General features: G+C 44.2%; 1 protein-coding gene across 1 annotated transcript in view; it reads right to left on the reverse strand.

Moving 5' to 3' along the window:
- Positions 1-10333: 10333 nt before the first annotated feature.
- LOC140194524 (complexin-1) overlaps positions 10334-20003 on the reverse strand; it is a 47308-nt gene continuing 37638 nt past the window's right edge. Inside the window, exons 2-3 of the mRNA XM_072251729.1 lie at positions 13984-14159; positions 10334-10602 (exon numbers count right to left, since the gene is read on the reverse strand). Of these exons, the coding sequence (XP_072107830.1) occupies positions 10408-10602; positions 13984-14159 (371 nt within the window). The 3' untranslated portion in view covers positions 10334-10407. The remainder of the gene's footprint in view (positions 10603-13983; positions 14160-20003) is intronic.

Here is a 20003-nt window from a genome sequence, read left to right on the forward strand (position 1 = left end):
CAGGTTCGATGTTGTTGTTTAAAGTTAAATTGGAAGCTATATGGACAGGAAAGGAATGGAGGGTTATGGGCTGAGTGCAGGTCGATGGGACTAGGTGAGAGTAAGAGTTCGGCAGGGACTAGAAGGGCCGAGATGGCCTGTTTCCATGCTGTAATTTTTATATGGTTATATATTCTGCATGGAGGTTCGTGACCAGTGGTGTGCCTCAGGGATCTGTTCTGGAATCCCTACTCTTCGTGATTTTTATTAATGACCTGGATGAGGAAGTGAAGGGATGGGTTAGTAATTTTGCTGATGACCAGAGGTTGGGGGTGTTGTGGATAGGGTGGAGGGCTGTCAGAGGTTACAATGGGACATTGATAGGATGCAAAACTGGGCTGAGAAGTGGCAGATGGAGTTCAACCCAGATAAGTGTGAGGTGGTTCATTTTGGTAGGTCAAATATGATGGCAGAATATAGTATTAATGGTAAGACTCTTGGCAGTGTGGAGGATCAGTGTGATCTTGGGGAGCATGTCTCATGAGAATAGGTTGAGTGAACTTGGCCTTTTCTCCTTGGAGCGACAGAGGATGAGAGGTGACCTGATAGAGGTGTATAAGATGATGAGAAGCATTGATTGTGTGGATAGTCAGAGGCTTTTTTCTCAGGGCTGAAATGGCTAACACAAGAGGGCACAGTTTTAAGGTGCTTTGAAGTAGGTACAGAGGAGATGTCAGGGGTAAGTTTTTCACACAGAGGGTGGTGAGTGCGTGGAATGGGCTGCCGGCGGCAGTGGAAACGGTAGGTTCTTTTCAGAGACTCCTGCATGGATACATAGAGCTTAGAAAAATAGAGGGCTGTGTGTAAGCCTGGGTAGTTGTAAGTACATGTTCGGCACAGCTTTGTGGGCCGAAGGGCCTGTATTGTGCTGTAGGTTTTCCATGTTTATGTTTCTATGTTAGGATAGACAAAGGAGAATTGGTTCATTTTGTGTATTTGGATTTTCAGAAGTCCTTTGTCAACATGTCCCACATGAAGCAAGAGCCTATGGTCTTACAGGAGAGGTGGCTGCTGGTGACTGGTGGTGGTCAACAGGGGACTGTTTTGGGTCCAGTTCTTTTTACATTTTATGTCAATGATTTGGATAATGAAATTGATGGCTCTGATGCAAAGTTTGCAGATGATATGAAGGTAGGTGGAGGAGCAGGTAGTTTTGAGGAATTAGACTACAGGAGGATTCGGACAGATTAGGAGAATGGGCAAAGGAATGGCAGATGGAATACAGTGTCTGGAAGTGTATGGCCATGCACTTTCATAGAAGAAAAGAAAAGGTTGACTGTTTTCTAAATGGAAAGAAACTACAAAAAAATCTGAGGTGCAAAAGGACTTGGGAGTCCTTGTACAGGATTCCCTAAAGGTTAATTTGCAGGCTGAGTCTGTGGTGATGGGGCAAATCTGCAGCCATTGAGATGAGTTGCAGTGCAATAAAGTTGCAGTGAAATCAAAGCAAAAAGTATCAAATATTGGTCTTAAGGTGTTGTACTTAAATGCACGCAGCATAAGAAATAAGGTGGATGATCTTGTCGTACAGCTACAGATTGGCAGGTATGATATTGTGGCCATCACTGAGATGTGGCTAAAGGATGCATGTCTCTGGGAGCTGAACGTCCAAGGATACACGGTGTATCGGAAGGATAGGAAGGTAGGCAGAGGGGGAGGCGTGGCTTTATTGGTAAGAAATGATATTAAATCATTAGAAAGAGGTGATATAGGATCGGAAGGTGAAGAATCGTTATGGGTTGAGCTAAGAAATCGCAGGGGTAAAAGGACCCTGATGGCAGTTATATACAGGCCTCCAAACAGCTGCAGGGATGTGGACTACAAATTACAACAGGAAATAGAAAAGGCTTGTCAGAAGGGCAGTGTTATGATAATTATGGGAGATTTTAACATGCGAGTGGATTGGGAAAATCAGGTCGGCACTGGATCTCAAGAGAGAGAATTTGTAGAATGTCTGCGAGATGGCTTTTTAGAACAGCTTGTTGTTGAGCCCACTAGGGGATCGGCTGCACTGGATTGGGTATTGTGTAATGAACCGGAGGTGATTGGAGAGATTGAGGTGAAGGAACCCTTAGGAGGCAGTGATCACAACATGATTGAGTTCGCTGTGAAATTAGAAAAAGAGAAGCTGAAATCTGATGTGTCGGTATTTCAGTGGAGTAAAGGAAATTACAGTGGCATGAGAGAGGAACTGGCCAAAGCTGACTGGAAAGGGACACTAGCGGGAAGGACGGCAGAGCAGCAGTGGCTGGAGTTTATGCGAGAAGTGAGGAAGGTGCAAGACAGGTATATTCCAAAAAAGAAGAAATTTTCGAGTGGAAAAAGGATGCAACCATGGTTGACAAGAGAAGTCAAAGCCAAAGTTAAAGCAAAGGAGAGGGTATACAAGGAAGCAAAAATTAGTGGGAAGACAGAGGACTGGGAAATCTTTAAAACCTTACAAAAGGAAACCAAGAAGGTCATTAAGAGAGAAAAGATTAACTATGAAAGGAAACTAGCAAATATTATCAAAGAGGATACTAAAAGCTTTTTCCAAGTATATAAAGAGTAAAAGGCAGGTGAGAGTGATATAGGACCGATAGAAAATGATGCTGGAGAAATTGTAATGGGAGATGAGGAGATGGCAGAGGAACTGAACAAATATTTTGCATCAGTCTTCACTGAGGAAGACAGCAGGATACCGGACACTCAAGGGTGGCAGGGAAGAGAAGTGTGCGCAGTCACAATTATGACAGAGAAAGTACTCAGGAAGCTGAATAGGCTAAAGGTCGATAAATCTCCTGGTCCAGATGGAATGCACCCTCGTGTTCTGAAGGAAGTAGCTGTGGAGATTGCGGAGGCATTAGTGATGATCTTTCAAAAGTCGATAGATTCTGGCATGGTTCCGGAGGACTAGAAGATTGCAAATGTCACTCCGCTATTTAAGAAGCGGGCAAGGATGCAAAAAGGAAATTATAGACCTGTTAGCTTGATGTCGGTGGTTGGGAAGTTGTTGGAGTCGATTGTCAAGGATGAGGTTACAGAGTACCTGGAGGCATATGACAAGATAGGCAGAACTCAGCATGGATTCGTTAAAGGAAAATCCTGCCTGACAAACCTATTACAATTTTTTGAGGAAATTACCAGTAGGCTAGACAAGGGAGATGCAGTGGATGTTGTATATTTGGATTTTCAGAAGGCCTTTGACAAGGTGCCACACATGAGGCTGCTTAACAAGATAAGAGCCCATGGAATTACAGGAAAGTTACATACGTGGATAGAGCGTTGGCTGATTGGCAGGAAACAGAGAGTGGGAATAAAGGGATCCTATTCTGGTTGGCTGACAGTTACCAGTGGTGTTCCACAGGGATCAGTGTTGAGGTTGCTTCTTTTAACATTGTACATCAACGATTTGGATTATGGAATAGATGGCTTTGTGGGTAAGTTTGCTGACGATACGAAGATAGGTGGAGGGGCCGGTAGTGCTGAGGAAATGGAGAGTCTGCAGAGAGACTTGGATAGATTGGAAGAATGGGCAGAGAAGTGGCAAATGAAGTACAATGTTGGAAAGTGTATGGTTATGCACTTTGGCAGAAAAAATAAAGGGGCAGACTATTATTTAAATGGGGAAAGAATCCAAAGTTCTGAGATGCAACGGGACTTGGGAGTCCTCGTACAGGATACCCTTAAAGTTAACCTCCAGGTTGAGTTGGTAGTGAAGAAGATGAATGCAATGTTGGCATTCATTTCTAGAGGAATAGAGTATAGGAGCAGGGATGTGATGTTGAGGCTCTATAAGGCGCTGGTGAGACCTCACTTGGAGTACTGTGGGCAGTTTTGGTCTCCTTATTTAAGAAAGGATGTGCTGACGTTGGAGAGGGTACAGAGAAGATTCACTAGAATGATTCCGGGAATGAGAGGGTTAACATATGAGGAACGTTTGTCCGCTCTTGGACTGTATTCCTTGGAGTTTAGAAGAATGAGGGGGGACCTCATAGAAACATTTCGAATGTTAAAAGGCATGGACAGAGTGAATGTGGCAAAGTTGTTTCCCATGATGGGGGAGTCTAGTACGAGAGGGCATGACTTCAGGATTGAAGGGCGCCCTTTCAGAACAGAAATGCGAAAAAATTTTTTTAGTCAGAGGGTGGTGAATCTAAGGAATTTGTTGCCACGGACAGCAGTGGAAGCCAAGTCATTGGGTGTATTTAAGGCAGAGATTGATAGGTATCTGAGTAGCCAGGGCATCAAAGGTTATGGTGAGAAGGCGGGGCAGTGGGACTAAATAGGATAAAATGGATCAGCCCATGATAAAATGGCGGAGCAGACTCGATGGGCCGAATGGCCTACTTCTGCTCCTTTGTCTTATGGTCTTATGGTCTTATGAAGTTAAATGGAATGTTAGCATTCGTTTCAAGAGGACTAGAGTATCATATCAAGGATGTAACGTTGACACCAGCAGTGTGCTAGATGTTAAAGGGTGTGAAGGAAGAGAAGTGGGTGCAGTCACTATTACAAGGGAGAAGGTGCTCAAAAAGCTTAAAGACCTAAAGGTACATAAGTCACCCGGACCAGATGAACTGCACCCTAGGGTTCTGAAAGAGAGATTGTGGTGGCATTTAAAATGATCATTCAAAAATCATTGGACTCTGCATGGTACCAGAGGACTGGAAAATTGCAAATGTCACTCCAGTCTTAAAGGAAGAAGGCAGTATGAAGGGAATTATAGACCAGTTAGCCTGACCTCAGTCGTTGGGAAGATGTAAGAGTCAATTGTTAAGGATGAGGCTATGGAGTACTTGGTGACACAAGACAAGATAGGACAAAGTCAGCATGGTTTCTTTCAGGGAAAATCCTGCCTGCCAAACCTGTGGAATTCTTTGAGGAGATTACAAGTAGGATAGATAAAGGGGATGCAGTGGATGTTGTATATTTGGATTTTCAGAAGGCCTTTGACAAGGTGCCACACATGAGGCTGCTTAACAAGTTAAGAGCCCATGGTATTACAGGAAAGTTACTGGCATGGTTGGAGCATTGGCTGATTAGTAGGAGGCAGCCAGTGGGAATAAAAGGATCCTTTTCTGGTTGGCTGCCAGTGACTAGTGGTGTTCTGCAAGGGGTCAGTGTTAGGACCACTCCTTTTTATGCTGTATATTAATGATTTTGATGATGGAATAGATAGGTTTCTTGCCAAGTTTGCAGATGATATGAAGATTGGTAGAGGGGCAGGTAGTGTTGAAGAAACGGGAAGGAAGCAGAAGGACTTGGACAGATTAGGGGAATGGGCTAGAGTGTTCTGAGTTGGATGATCAGCCATGATCATAATAAATGGCGGTGCAGGCTCGAAGGGCCGAATGGCCTACTCCTGCACCTATTTTCTATGTTTCTATGTTTCTATAATGTTGGAACATGCATAGTCATACACTTTGCTAGAAGAAATAAATGTGCAGACTGTTTTCTCAACGGGGAGAAAATCCAAAAATCTGAGATGCAGAATGACCTGGGAGTCCTTGTACAAAACACCCTGAAGGTTAACTTGCAGGTTGAGTTGGTGGTGAGGAAGACAAATGCCATGTTAGCATTCATTTCAAGAGGTCTAGAATACAAGAGCAGGGATGTGATGCTGAGGCTTTATAAGGCACTGGTGAGGCCTCACCTTGAGTATTGTGAACAGTTTTGGGCTCCTCACCTAAATGATATGCTGGTATTGGAGAGGGTCCAGAGGTCATTGACAAGGATGATTCCAGGAATGAAAGGGTTATCATACAAAGAACATCTGATATCTCTGGGTCTGTATTCACTGGAATGCAGAAAGATGAGGGGAAATCTCAGTGAAACCTCTGAAATGTTGAAAAACCAAGACAAGGTAGATGTGGAAAGGATGTTTCCCATGGTGGGGGAGTCTAGGACAGGAGGGCACAGCCTCTGGAAGCAGACTCGATGAGCCAAATGGCCTAATTCTGCTCCTATATTTTCTAGTCTTATGGACTTTATAAAGCACTGGTGAGGCCTCACTTGGAGTATTGTGAACAGTTTTGGGCCCCTTATCTTAGAAAGGATGTGCTGAAACTGGAGAGGGTTCAAAGAAGGTTGATGAAAATAATTCCAGGATTCTACAGCTTGTCATGTGAAGAGCGTTTGACGGCTCTGGACCTGTACTCACTGGAATTCAGAAGAATGAGGGGTGACCTCACTGAAACCTATTGAACGGTGAAAGGCCTCGACAGAGTGGGTGTGGAAGAGATGTTTCCTATGGTGGAAAAGTCTAAGCCCAGAGGATGCAGTCTCAGAATAGAGAGGTGCCATTTTAGAAGAGAGATGAGGAGAAATTTCTTTAGCCAGAGTGGTGAATCTGTGGAATTATCTGACACAGGCAGCTGTGGAGGCCAAGTCTTTATGTATATTTAAGGCAGAGATTGTTGACTGGTCAAGGCATGAAGGGATATGGTAGAAGGTAGGAGACTGGGGCTGAGAGGAAAATTGGATCAGCCGTGATGAAATAGACTCCATGGGCTAATTCTGCTGCTGTATTTGATGGTCTAAATATGATCTGTCTTTATCATGTGTCATCGACTAACAGGTGCGAATGACTGATCCTGTGGCTGTCGCCCTGTGTGTTCACAAAGTGTGCACTTGTGAACTATGACTTCACTGCCTGCAGGAGAATGGTCTGCTAGAATGATTTGGGTGAAATGGCTCAATTCTGTTTTTATGGTCTTATGATGTGTAAAATAGATGATCATTTCAAGAAACAGTAAATAATATTCAATAATTTCCCTCCTACTGAGTTTCAGATTACGAAATCAGGATGACGGGGGAATCCATTCTGCCCATTGAGTAACTGCTGGCCTGTTCTAGCTCATGAAGAGGTGCACAGTATCGGTACCTCTAAACCTTCACTTCATTTTGTTAAATAAAAACACACAACAGGTGAGATACAAATTTGAATGAAGTCATTTTATTTTGACTGCGGCTGAACATTACTGTGACTTCTGTCTGAAAGGCATGCAGTGGGCCACAGCTGCTGATTTAACATGATTTTCACTCACAATGTTTCTTTTCTATTGCTGTTGGAGGCTGAACATGCAGCTGGGCTGAAGCAGCAGAGAATGGTTCACAATACAAAACTCACCAAGTTACACAGAACACACAGAAAGCTCTGAACGACCAGTAGGCTCTGCCTACAACACCTCCGTAGGACATCGTGATTAAAAACATGCTGGATGGCAGGTGACAGATAAAGCATTTGAATATCTATGACATTTCCATTCAGGTCACACCAAAGGTTTGAGCAACAGTATAACCTTAACTCTTACTTGTAAATTTAACATGTTCTGTGTAGATAACGATGAAACCCTGAACAAGGAACAGTAACACATTACTGGAAGACTCTACATATAACTTGGACAAATTCACACAGTAGTACTGTTAATAGATATATTGCAGTCTCATAGTCAGAGGCTTGGCAGTCTTTAATTTCATTTAAATTCTTTGATATTTGTTGTTTCAAACACTCGAGGCAGCTTATTATTCTGTTTATTTGCTTCTAACCTGTTTAAAGAAAATTACTGCAGAGGTAATTAAAATAACGTAAAACAAGAGGGTCATTAAAAACATTTAGTTGTTTCATCTGGGAGATATACACAGTGTACTAGTTTTAACTTCACAATCTTGCACCCAACTTGACCAAGTGCCAGCCAATGCCAGCAGAAGGGAGGCGTTTTGGGGAATTCCCACCCACCGTGGTCCTTTGGGTCGGATCCAAAGGGGTTAAGTGGGACGTGAACCTGTAGGAATTGGAATGTGGAATCCCGATCCCAGTGGGTATCCGGCACTCTGCAATGTGACAAGATAGAACATTATTGCTTTGGTTTCTGCCTCAGTCACACAATAATCACTTTGCACTATGTGTGAACTTTTACAGTTTGGGACGTTTCTCAGTACTGTTTCTCCATCAGTTAGCACACCTGTCTGTTTGGACAATTTCTTTAAGACTGCCAAGCCTACATTATGGCTTTCTGTGTTGAAATATGTGGAGTTTATCAATCATTGTCAAATGAAATTTGATGTTGATTCTCTTCATTGTGATCTTTTGGAAAGGCCGTGAGGAATTAAGCTCCTGAACTCACTTGGCCGTCCAATGAGATGGTCAAATCCCAAAACCAATACCTGAGAAAAACATGTCCTTTTCACAGCGACCAGTGTCAACAGATCAAAACAAGAACTTCTGCTGAGACACAACTAGGGAGATCATCCATCTTTGGTTTAATTGAAATTAATTCACAACATGTAGAGTCAACAAAACCTATTTTAGCTCTTCTATTTTAATAAATAATTTTCACTGGTTCCCGAGGGAGGGGAGGGGAAGGGTGGGTGTGGGGGTTGGTGATGGTGGGAAGAGTGAGGGGAACCTGGGCCCGAGTGAGAGGAAGAGGGAACACAGAGTGAGGGGAGGGAGGATATGGTGGGTGTCTGCCAGCATTGTCTTCAACAGTAATAATACTGCTGATGTTCCATCCTTCCAAACGACCTCGGTGCTGGCACTGACCTCATGGTACCAGGCACCTGAGGTCCCGCACCCTCTCAGTCAGCTCTGACCATGTTCCCTGCCCAACACCAGCTCCTGAAACGGGCCCTCCATTCCACGTAACGTCCCAGGAGCACATTCCAGACTGACAGGGGAAAACGTCCAAGGGTGTGCTCAAAGTGTCCATGAAAACTGAAGTGCTGTCGCGGGCTCCTGGAACCTCCAGCCCTTCGGTGCACAGAATGGAGAAGGGGCTGTCAGCTGGGAAGTGTGAAGTTGGAATCCAGGCACTGGGAGAGGAGATTGGACTCCCGTGGTTTAACTCTGATACTGGTCTGTCCTCCCTCCCCTCTCACCCAACAGTTCCTGGGGAAAGCACCGTATTCAGGCTCCACAGAATGTTTGCAAAAACCAACTTGGGTAATAAAATGAACACTAATCATAATATTGCATCAGCTGGTATGTCTGAGCAAACTACAGTACCCAGGGTATAGTGGCTTCTCCTTCGGAGAAAGATCACCAAATCTTCAAATGACAAGAATTCCCCACACAACCTGGAAATTCACAGTGATGAATTACATGGGAGATTCCCATTTCCAGCAATATGATCTATTCTTCATCTCAATTTTAAATGGCTTAATTTTGTATATATTATCTATTTACAATTCTGACGAATATGGCAAACACCAGGTCCTGATCTGAGATGAACGAACGGCATCGTGTAAAAAAATAACAAGCTGAAGTCAGTGGGTACGGTGGCAACCTTCTGTTTGCTGCCCAAACTTATTGCCTGATGTGGGATGCTGACTGTGTGAGTGTGAGGGTGACTCGGATAGATAGTTTCTCAGTCTCACCATCTGCACAGAGGGGAAATGTTGCAGCCTGAGTTCTGTGATGGGAGAGGGTCTCACCTGGGCAAACGACCAACAGTTCTGTCCCTATGATGACCAAAAGCATTGGCTTTCTGCAAATGTTGCCAATTCTGACCTTCAGGAGCATTGTGACATTTTAAAAGAACATTGAGGTACCAGGACAGTGTGAGTGATAGTCCCCAGATGTTGGCTGTGGTATCAAAATACTAACAGTACATAGCAATGGATGTCACACACTCACACTCGCATCCACCAAATCTGTGTCCTCTAGTCCATGTACAACATTAAATTAACTTCAACTCATAACTGACCAGGAATGATGATAAGCCGATTCTAAAACAACAGTTCTTATGAATAGTTGTTTAACAAAATACTAAAACTTGAAACTTTTCTCTGCAAGGAACCAAATGCTCAGTGCATCCTCAGCCCATTCTCTCGCCTTTTGGAGACCTGCTCAAAGTGACATCGACATCACAGGGTACAGAACTGGACACAGATGTGTAAAACTACAGACCTTTCTATCATAGCCATAATTTAACCAGAAAGCGAGCTCTGGTAGGTAGGAACACTGCCAAACATTGGCATCTGCAGATGAGGTAATGGAGGGGTTGGATTTTGTTTTTGGAGCGTTGTAGGTATGACCTAGTGCTGTGACATGATGCTTTACTTAACTGACATAATGAACAAACATTGTATGAAAGCTAACTGGAGCCTTGCAATGTCTAACCGATCACATTGGTAAAAAGATATGTTTCTTTATTTCACTATTAAATGTCTAGATTTTATTTGACTATAAACATGGCTTATTGTGTTCGGATCTTCATGACTGCTACACAGGTTTGTGGTGGATGTTCCACGCCACAAGACAGGATGCAATGGGCTGTCAGACCACACTGAGTGGGGATGATGACTATAAGGTCCCATTTTACAATGAGAATGTTTTACACTTAACAGCAAAACCAAGGGTTATTCCGCAGAGAGCTGAAATCATTACTTCTTGAACATGTCCTGCAGAGGCCCGGGGAGATATTTTAAGACAGTGTCCAGAATACTCTCCTCCTCCTCCTCCTCGTCTCCACAACCAGTGGGGATGGCCTTCTTGGGCCTGGTCAGGCTGCCCTCAGCCTGAGCTTCCATAGCTGCCATCGCCTCCGCCTCCTTCTCCTCTTTCTTTTTTATTCCGTACTGTGGGGACAGAGAGAAGATTCAATGTCGCATCCCTGACGTTGACTACGTTATCATTAATCAGCTCAGATGTCCCGGGCACTATGAGTGAGTGGGGTCTCACTGCACAGCTCAGATCGTGGCCTGTTTACGGCAGGGCCCCAAGGCTTCCAGTCCACAGTCCAGGAGAGAGGACATATTTTCCTCCCTCACTTGCACCAGAGCTCCACATACCTTAGTGCTGGCTGATTCAGTGACAGAGAAAATCTGGTCTTTCGGTAAGCACCCCTTGGATCAGCGTTGGGACATTCACCGATAGAACATAGAACATTACAGCACAGTGCTAGCCCTTTGTCCTGCCCTTTCAACCCACTCCAACATCAATCTAACTCTCCCCTCCTACATAACCCTCCATTTTTCCATCATCCCTCTATCCCATCCCCAGCCTATTTCCCTAACCAGGGTTAAGGAACCTTGGTTTTCGAGAGATATTGAGGCCCTGGTTAAAAAGAAGGAGGTACCCATAGGTATAGGCAGGTAGGAACAAACTGGGCACTTGAGGAATATAAGGAATTCAAGTGAACGCTCAGGAGGGCTAAAAGAAAACATGATGCCTCTCTGGCAGACCAGGAGAAGGAGAATCCGAAGGGCTTCTACAGATATGTTAAAAGCAAAAGGATAGCAAAGGACAAAATTGGTCCTCTTGAAGATCAGAGTCGTCCCCTATGCACGGAGCCAAAAGAGATGGGGAAGATCTTACATACATTTTTTGAATCTGTATTTACTCGGGAGACTGTATAGAAGTGAGGCAAAGTGGCATCTACTTCATGATGTCTATAGAGGAGAGGAGGTGTTTGCTGGCTTGAGGAACATGAGGGTGGATAATTCCCCGGGGCCTGACGAAGTGTTCCCTCAGACCCTGTGGGAGGCGAATGCAGAAATTGCAGGGGCCCAAGCAGAGTTATTTAAAATGATTTTAGCTTAGGGTGAGGTAAATTGGATTCAACATTGGCTTCACGGAAAAAGCCAGAGAGTGGTAGTGGAGGGTGGCCTCTCTGGCTGGAGGCCTGTGACCAGTGGAATGCTGCAGGGATCAGGGCTGGGTCTTTTGTTGTTCATGGGTAACAGCATCAGCAAATTTGTGGATGACAACAAGATTAATGGCGTAATGGAGAGCGAGGAAGGCTTTTAAAGCTTGCAGTGGTATAGATAGACAGATACTTTATTGATCCCCAAGGAAATTACAGTGTCACAGTAGCAAAACAAATACACAGATATACAAATATACAAATATTAGAAGAGAAGTAAGAAAAAATAAAAAATGAGTTACCTCAAACAGTCTACTGGGCGGGGGGATCATCGCTTACCCGCCTGTAGATTAATTCATTATAGAGCCTAATGATCGAGGGTAAGAATGGGCTCATATAATGCTCTTTGGAGCAGCACTGTTGTCTTACTCCATCGCTAAAAGTTCTCCTCTGTTCAGCCAAGGTGGCATGCAGAGGGTGAGAAACATTGTCCAGAACTGCCAGGATTTTCTGTAGGGTCCTTTGTTCTATCACAGCCTCCAATGTGTCCAGTTTGACTCCTTTAACAGAGCCAGTGTTTCTAATCAGTTTATTCAGCCTGTTGGCATCACCCATGTTGATGCCAATAGAACATAGAAAACCTACAGCACAACACAGGCCCTTCGGCCCACAAAGCTGTGCTGGAACATGTCCTTACCTTAGAACTACCTAGGCTTTACCCATAGCCCTCCATTTTTCTAAGCTCCATGCAGTCATCCAGGAGTCAGCCACCTCCTTGTCCCCCGTTATTATTTCTCCGGCCTCATTTTCTAGCAGTCCTATGTCCACTCTCATTTCTCTTTTATTTTTAACATACTTGGAAAAAAATTTACTATCCACTTTGATATTATTTGCTAGCTTGCTTTCATATTTCATCTTTTCTCTTCTAATTACTGTTTTAGTTGCTTTCTGTAGGTTTTTAAAAACTTCCCAATCCTCTATCTTCCCACTGATTTTTGCTTTGTTGTATGCCCTTTCTTTTGTTTTTACAATAGTTTTGACTTCTCTTGTCAGCCACAGTTGTACTATTTTACGGTTTGAGTATTTTTTCAATTTTGGAATTCACATGTTCTGCACCTTCCTCATTTTTCCCAGAAACACACATCATTGCTGCTCTGCTGACATCCTTGCCAGCAGCTCCTTCCAGTTTACTTTGGCCAACTCCTCTCTCATACACTGTAATTTCCCTTACTCCACTGAAACACTGCTACATCTGACTTTACTTTCTCCCTGTCAAATTTCAAGTTGATAAGATAAAGGCATAGTCTATTTTTTGAACAGGGAGAAAATTCAGAAACCAGAGGTACAAAGGGACTTGGGAGTCTTGTGCAAGACTTTCTAAAGGTTAATTTAAGTGTCAGTAAGGGAGGTAAGTACAATATTAGGATTCATTTCATGAGGATTCAAATATAAAAGCGAGGATGCAATAAAGCATTGGTCAGACTGCACTTGGACCTTAGTGAACAGTTTTGGGCCCCTTAATCTAAGAAAGAATGTGCTGGCATTGGAGAGAAAGCAGAGGAGATTCACGAGAACGAAAGGGTTATCATATGGGGAGAGTTTGATGGCTCTGTACTTGAAGCAGCTTGGGAAAATGAGGGCGAGTTCTCATTGATACCTGTCATATATTGAAAGACCTAGACAGAAGAGGTGAGTGGGTGAGTCTCGAACCACCCACACAGTCTCAGAATGGAGGTTGCTGCATTGAAGGAGCTATAGGGAAGGTTGAATAGGTTAGAACTTTATTTCCTAGAATGTAGGAGAATGAGAGGAGTTTTGATAGAGATGTATAAAATCATGAGGGTAAATGCAAGCAGGCGTTTTCGTCCGAGGTTGGGTGACACGAGGACGAGAGGATATGGGTTAAAGTTGAAGGTGAAAAATATTTGAGGGGGACTTGAAGGGGAGCTTCTTCAGTGGGAGTGGTGAGATTGTGGAATGAGCAGCCAGCACAAGTGGAAAATGCAGGTTTGATTTCAAGATTTAAAAGAAAATTGGATAGTTACATGGATGGGTAAGGTATGGGGGGCTAAGGTCTGGGTGTAGATTGATGGGGCTAGGCAGAATGACAGTTTTGCATAGACTAGATAGACTGAATGGCCTATTTTGTGTCACAGTGCTCTATGACTCTATCTAAGTGTCTCAGATAGATTTACCCCCATCACCATATCCAGCAGAGCTTTCCATGCACTCACCACTGTCTGCGTAAACACCTAATAAAATAGAATCCCTTCTCTCTGCACAAGGTCCTTCTCCCTCTGTTCCCTGCCTGTCTAAGAGCCTGCTAAGCACCCCTATTGTATCTGCCTCCATCACCTGTCCTGAGGGCAGTTACCTTGTCCCGGATTCCTTGCCGCATTACTTCGCGCTCAGCTTCCATTTTGGCATATTTACTTGCTCGCTCCTCTTCGGCCTGACGCAATGCTTCTAACCTTTCTTCTTCCTTTTTCTCTGCATCAGGGTCCTTCTCCTCATCACCGCCCAACATCTTTCCCATGTCTTTGGTAGCTCCTAAAATGGCAAGAAGGATCGAGTGAGATAATTTTAACCGAGCACCTAGTGACACACCAAGGAATTACCCAGAGATCAGGCCACCCTATTCTGGATATTTGACACTGAGAACAGAATGACTAATAACCTTGTAAACACAAGGGATTGCAGATGCAGAAAATCCAGAGCAACACACACAAAATGCTGGAGGAACTCAGCAGCAGATCAGGCAGCACTTTTAGAGATGAATAAACAGTTGACGTTTTGGTTCGACAACCTTCACCAGGACTGATAACCTTGATGTTTGCAGTTGCTTGGGTATAACAGGATAGAATTCTTAGTAAAATTAAAAAGGAAGGTTCTGGATCTGAAGAAGTAAATCCACAAAGGTGAAGTGTGTTAGCTTTGATAAATGGGGAACTTAGCAGAAAGGCAATGGATAGAATTTAAGGAAAAGGATTTGCAACAATTATTATGAATATCAAAAGAAAAAGAGCTACCAGAAATTCAAACTAACAAACTCAGCAGATCTGACAGTGCCTGTGGAACGAGAAGTTATGCATCATTCATTATGAGCAGCCTGCACCTGAACTGGCACTTGAAGCAAAGAACGTACCCGAGAAGGGTTGAGGAAACATGGCCTGGCTTTGTACTGAGAGTAGAGAAGCATTAATATCACAGGGTATGTGGAGTTAATGTGAGAATTTGAAACTTAAGATCAAAACTTCCGTTTGTCATTACTCCAGGATACATATACAATTTAATTGACCAGAACTACCAGCAATGAAGTTAAACCCCAGATCCTGCAGATACTGGAAACCCAGAGCAACACACACAAAATGCTGGAGGAACTCAGCAGGTCAGGCAGTATGAAGGTAGATTGGGGAATGATAATAAGCATGAAGGAAGTCTCAAATTGCTGTAACCATCACCCAGGACATGCCTTTTTCTCTAGCCCTGATCTCAGCTGGGGGGGTGGGGGAGCAATCAAGGACCCCATCACCCAGGACGTGCCTTCTTCTCATCAGGGAGGAGGGACTGGAGCCTAAGACAAACACTCAATGTTTCAGGAGCAGCCTCTTCTCCTCCACCATCAGATTGGAGATGGTCCATGAAGACTACCTCACTCTTCGTCTCTCTGTTCATTATAGTAAATTGTGATGTGATGTCTGTACTGCTGCCACACAACAACAGATTTCCTGTCATGTCAGAGATAAATAAACCTGCTTCTAACTGTGAGCATCCAGGAGGTTTTGTGATGAAGGTGAAAGGTGAAAGGTCAAGGTAGGAAAGGCATGATTCACCTGAAGGAAATAAGACCATGAGAGCAAATTAGGCCATTTGGCCCATTGAGTCTGCTCCGCTTTTCCATCATGGCTGATTTATTATCTCTCCCAACTCCATTCTCCTGCCTTCTCCCTGTAACCTTTGATGCCCTGACTAATCAAGAACCTATCAACCACTTGAAATATACTCAATGACCTGACCTCTGCAGCCATCTGTGGCAATGAATTCCACAGATTCACCATCCTCTGGCTAAAGAAATCCCTCCTCATCTCCGCTCTAAATGGACGTTCCTCTATTCTGACGCTGTGCCTTCTGGTCTGAGACTCGCCCTATAATTTCCACAGATCCTTCTGAAGATAGGACAGCACAAAACAGGGCTGTGCTGTGCTGAGAGAGTGGGAGTGGTTGCGGCTGGATTAACAGGTCTTTTGTGATCTAGTGAAACTGCCTGATCCATCACCGTATGGCCATTGTTCATCTGCACACTACAGTGAGAGTGAAGTTGAAAACTGACTGATTTGTTTTGCATAGTTTCCAAGGCTCTCAACAATATTCACAGAGGAGGGTTGGCTTTGGTGCGGTGGAAAAGGTCCCTTAAAGTTGCCATAGCCAGGGGGAGCGGGTTGGAGTAGTGGGAATAAGCTCCCACTATCTATTAAATGTTCTTCATGGTGTGCACCTCAAATAGCCTTGAACAACTAAGTCCAGCTCCTGGACTTTAACAACTCAGCCCAGCGGAACTGTTTCTACCGACAGGAGAAAGGGAAAGGTGGGTAACTGGCACCTTAAAACCAGTCGTTCGGGCAGATGGGGCTCGTCAGCCGTGGTTGACAGCTAGGACGTAATAACTATGGTCGAGCAATGGATGGGTTTCTGCCAGTCATAATGTTACAGCTTGTCACCAGGATGGGATGTGACCCTGGACCCAATGTTGGACATCAGTGCTGGGAATGCGAAGATGACAGATAAGATCAAAAGCAGATCCATTGGCACTGGGTACTGTTTTCACTCGATGATAACATACACTGAACACTTATCCAGTGTAATCACTGGAACCTCCCAATCAACGATGAGATTTGCCTTACGTGCAAATCAATGGCAGAATTTCATTAACATAGCTCAGGGCGTCGGATTTCAGGGTTCAATCCTGATGTCATTGTAAGAAGTCTCTGTACATCCTCCCCATGGAATGTGTGGGTTTCTTCCCACAGTCCAAAGGCATACCGGTTAGTAGGTTAATTAGTCATTGTAAGTAGTCCCGTGAGTGAACTGGGGTTAACTTGGGGGTGGCTGGGTGACACAGCTCGAAGGACCTCTGTGCTGTAAAATAAAGTAAAAACTGGGAGGTTTACCCATTCTATCCAGAGTCACAGCATAGAATCAGGCCATTTGGCCAGACTGCACTATGCCTGTCATCACACCATCTGAATTAATCCACCTGCCTGCATTAATTAACCATGTTCGGTAGTCTGAGTTACCCAGCTGCTTCAATCCGTCTGGGGTGCAAGAAGAATGTGGTGACCACCCAGGAGCACTTACATCCACTGTGATGAAGTGTTTGAGAGGTTGCTGATGAAACATGAACTCCTGCCTGAGCAGCACCTTGGATCCACTCCAATTTGCCCACTGGGGCAACAGGTCCACAGCAGATGCCATCTCACTGGCTCTTCACTCAACCCTGGAACATCTGGACAGCGAAGATGCAAACATCAGATGCTCTTTATCAAAAACAGCTTAGCATTCAATACTATCATCCCCTCAAAACTAATCAATAAGCTTCAAGACCTTGACTCGATAACTCCTTGTGCAATTGGATCCCTGATGTCCTCACTTGTAGACCCCAGTCAGTTTGGACTGGCAACAACATCTCCTCCACGATCTCCATCAGCACGGGAGCACCACAAGGCTGTGTGTCAGCCCCCTGCTCTACTCAGTTTGCACACTGTGTGGCTAAGCACAGCTCCAATGCCATATGTGCTTGCTGATGACACCACTGTGGTTAGATGAATCAAAGGTAGTGATGAATCAGCATGTAGGATGGAGATAGAAATCTGGTTGAGTGATTTCACAACTACAACCTCTCTTTCAGAGAGTTGATTATTGACTGCAGAGGTCCATGAGCCAGTCCTCATTAGGGAATCAGAGATGGAGAGGGTCAGTAACTTTAAATTCCCGGGTGTTATCATTTCAAAGGGTCTGTCCGGGACCAGCATGTAGGTGCCATTTCAAAGAAAGCACAATATCGTATCTACTTCCTTGGAACTTGGTGTAGACTCGGCGTGTCATCTAAAACTCACCTCAGCCCACTGCTCTACTCTCTCTACACCCATAACTGTGTGGCTGGGCACAGCTCAAATGCCAACTATAAATTTGTACATCTTGACGGAATTTCAGATGGTGACGAGAGGGTATACAGGAGTGAGATATACCAGTTAGTCGAGTGGTATTTCAACAATAACCTTGCATTCAGCGTCAGTAAGACCAAAGAACTGAATGTGGAGTTCAGGAAGGGAGCAAACACCAGTCCACATCGAGGGATCACAAGTGGACAGAGAGTGAGAAATTTCAAGTTCCTGGGTGTCAGCATCTCTGAGGGTTTAACCTTGACCCAACATATTGATGCAGCTATCAAGAAGGCTAGACAGTGGCTACATTTCATTCAGAGTTTGAGGAGATTTGGTTTATCACCTAAAACACTTGAAAATTTCGACAGATGTACCGTGGAGAGCATTCTGACTGGCTGTTTCACTGTCTGGTATGGGGGAGGGGGGAGTGTGGGAGGCTACTGCACTGGACCAAAGTAAGCTGCAGAGTTGTAAAATTAGTCAGCTCCATCTTGGGAACTAGTCTCCATAGTGTCCAAAACATCTTCAATAATTGGTGCTTCAAAAAGGCAGTGTCCATGATTAAGAACCCCCAGTACCCAGGACATGCCCTCTTCTCATTGTTACCATCAGGTAGGAGGTACAGAAGCCTGAAGACACACACCCAGCGATTCAGGAACAGCTTCTTCCCCTCTGCCATCAGATTTCTGAATTGACATTGAAACCCATAAACACTACCATACTATGTTTTTACTTCTATTTTTGCACCACTTATTTAATTTAATTTACACACACACACACATGTGCACATATACATGCTTACTGTCACAATTGTTTTCTTTATTATCATGTATTGCTGCTGCAAAGTCACAACATATGCCAGTGACGTTAAACCTGATTCCGATTCTGATGTTAACATCCCTCTATAAATGCAGAGTGGAGGGTACCCTAACTGGCTGCACCACAGCCTGGTATGGAAACACCAATGCCCAAGAATGGAAAAGCCTACAAAAAAAAAGTGGAGGTGGCCCAGTCCGTCACGGGAAAAGCCCTCCCCACCATTGAGCACATCTACATGCAGTGTCACTGCAGGAAGGCAGCATCCATCATCAGGGACCTCCACCACCCAGAACATGCTCTCTTCACACTGCTGCCATCACGTTCAGGAACATTTATCACCCCTCAACCATCAGGATCTTGGACCAATGTGGAAACACTAGTCTACCCCAATACTGACCTACCAAGACACTGAACTGATCACGGAACACAACCTAAGGACTTTACAACTGATGTTGTCAGTATTATTTATTCACTTATTATTGTTATAGAGTCACATAGAAAAGTACACAGACCGGTGAGTCTTACTTCAGTGGTTGGTAAGTTGATGGACAAGATCCTGCGAGGCAGGATTTATGAACATAATATGATTAGGAATAGTCAGCATGGCTTTGTCAAAGGCAGGTTGTGCCTTACGAGTCTGAGTGAATTTTTTGAAGATGTTACTAAACACGTTGATGAAGGTAGAGCAGTAGATGTAGTGTATATGGATTTCAGCAAAGCATTTGATAAGGTACCCCATGCGAGGCTTATTGAGAAAGTAAGGAGGCATGGGATCCAAGGGGACATTGCTTTGTGGATCCAGAACTGGCTTGCCCACAGAAGGCAAAGAGTCGTTGTAGACGTGTCATATTCTGCATGGAGGTCGGTGACCAGCGGTGTGCCTCAGGGATCTGTTCTGGGACCCTTACTCTTCGTGATTTTTATTAATGACCTGGATGAGGAAGTGGAGGGATGGGTTAGTAAGTTTACTGATGACACAAAGGTTGGGGGTGTTGTGGATAGTGTGGAGGGCTGTCAGAGATTACAGCGGGACATTGATAGGATGCAAAACGACTGAGAAGTGGCAAATGGAGTTCAACCCAGGTAAATGTGAGGTGGCAACACACATCAAAGTTGCTGGTGAACGCAGCAGGCCAGGCAGCATCTCTAGGAAGAGGTGCAGTCGACGTTTCAGGCCGAGACCCTTCGTTATTCATTTTGTATTTGCACAGTTTGTCTTTTGCACATTGGTTGCTTGTCTGTCTTTATCATTTTTCATTCATTCTATTATATTTCTTTGTCCTACTGTGAATACCTGCAAGAAGATGAATCTTGGGGTGGTATTTGGTGATATGCATGTGCTTTCATAATAAATGTGCATTGAACTTTGAACTATAAGATACTTATTAACTGTTGTTGGTGTTCCTGCCTCCAC

Source organism: Mobula birostris, chromosome 3 (genome assembly GCF_030028105.1).
Source record: "Mobula birostris isolate sMobBir1 chromosome 3, sMobBir1.hap1, whole genome shotgun sequence".
NCBI lineage: Eukaryota > Metazoa > Chordata > Chondrichthyes > Myliobatiformes > Myliobatidae > Mobula > Mobula birostris.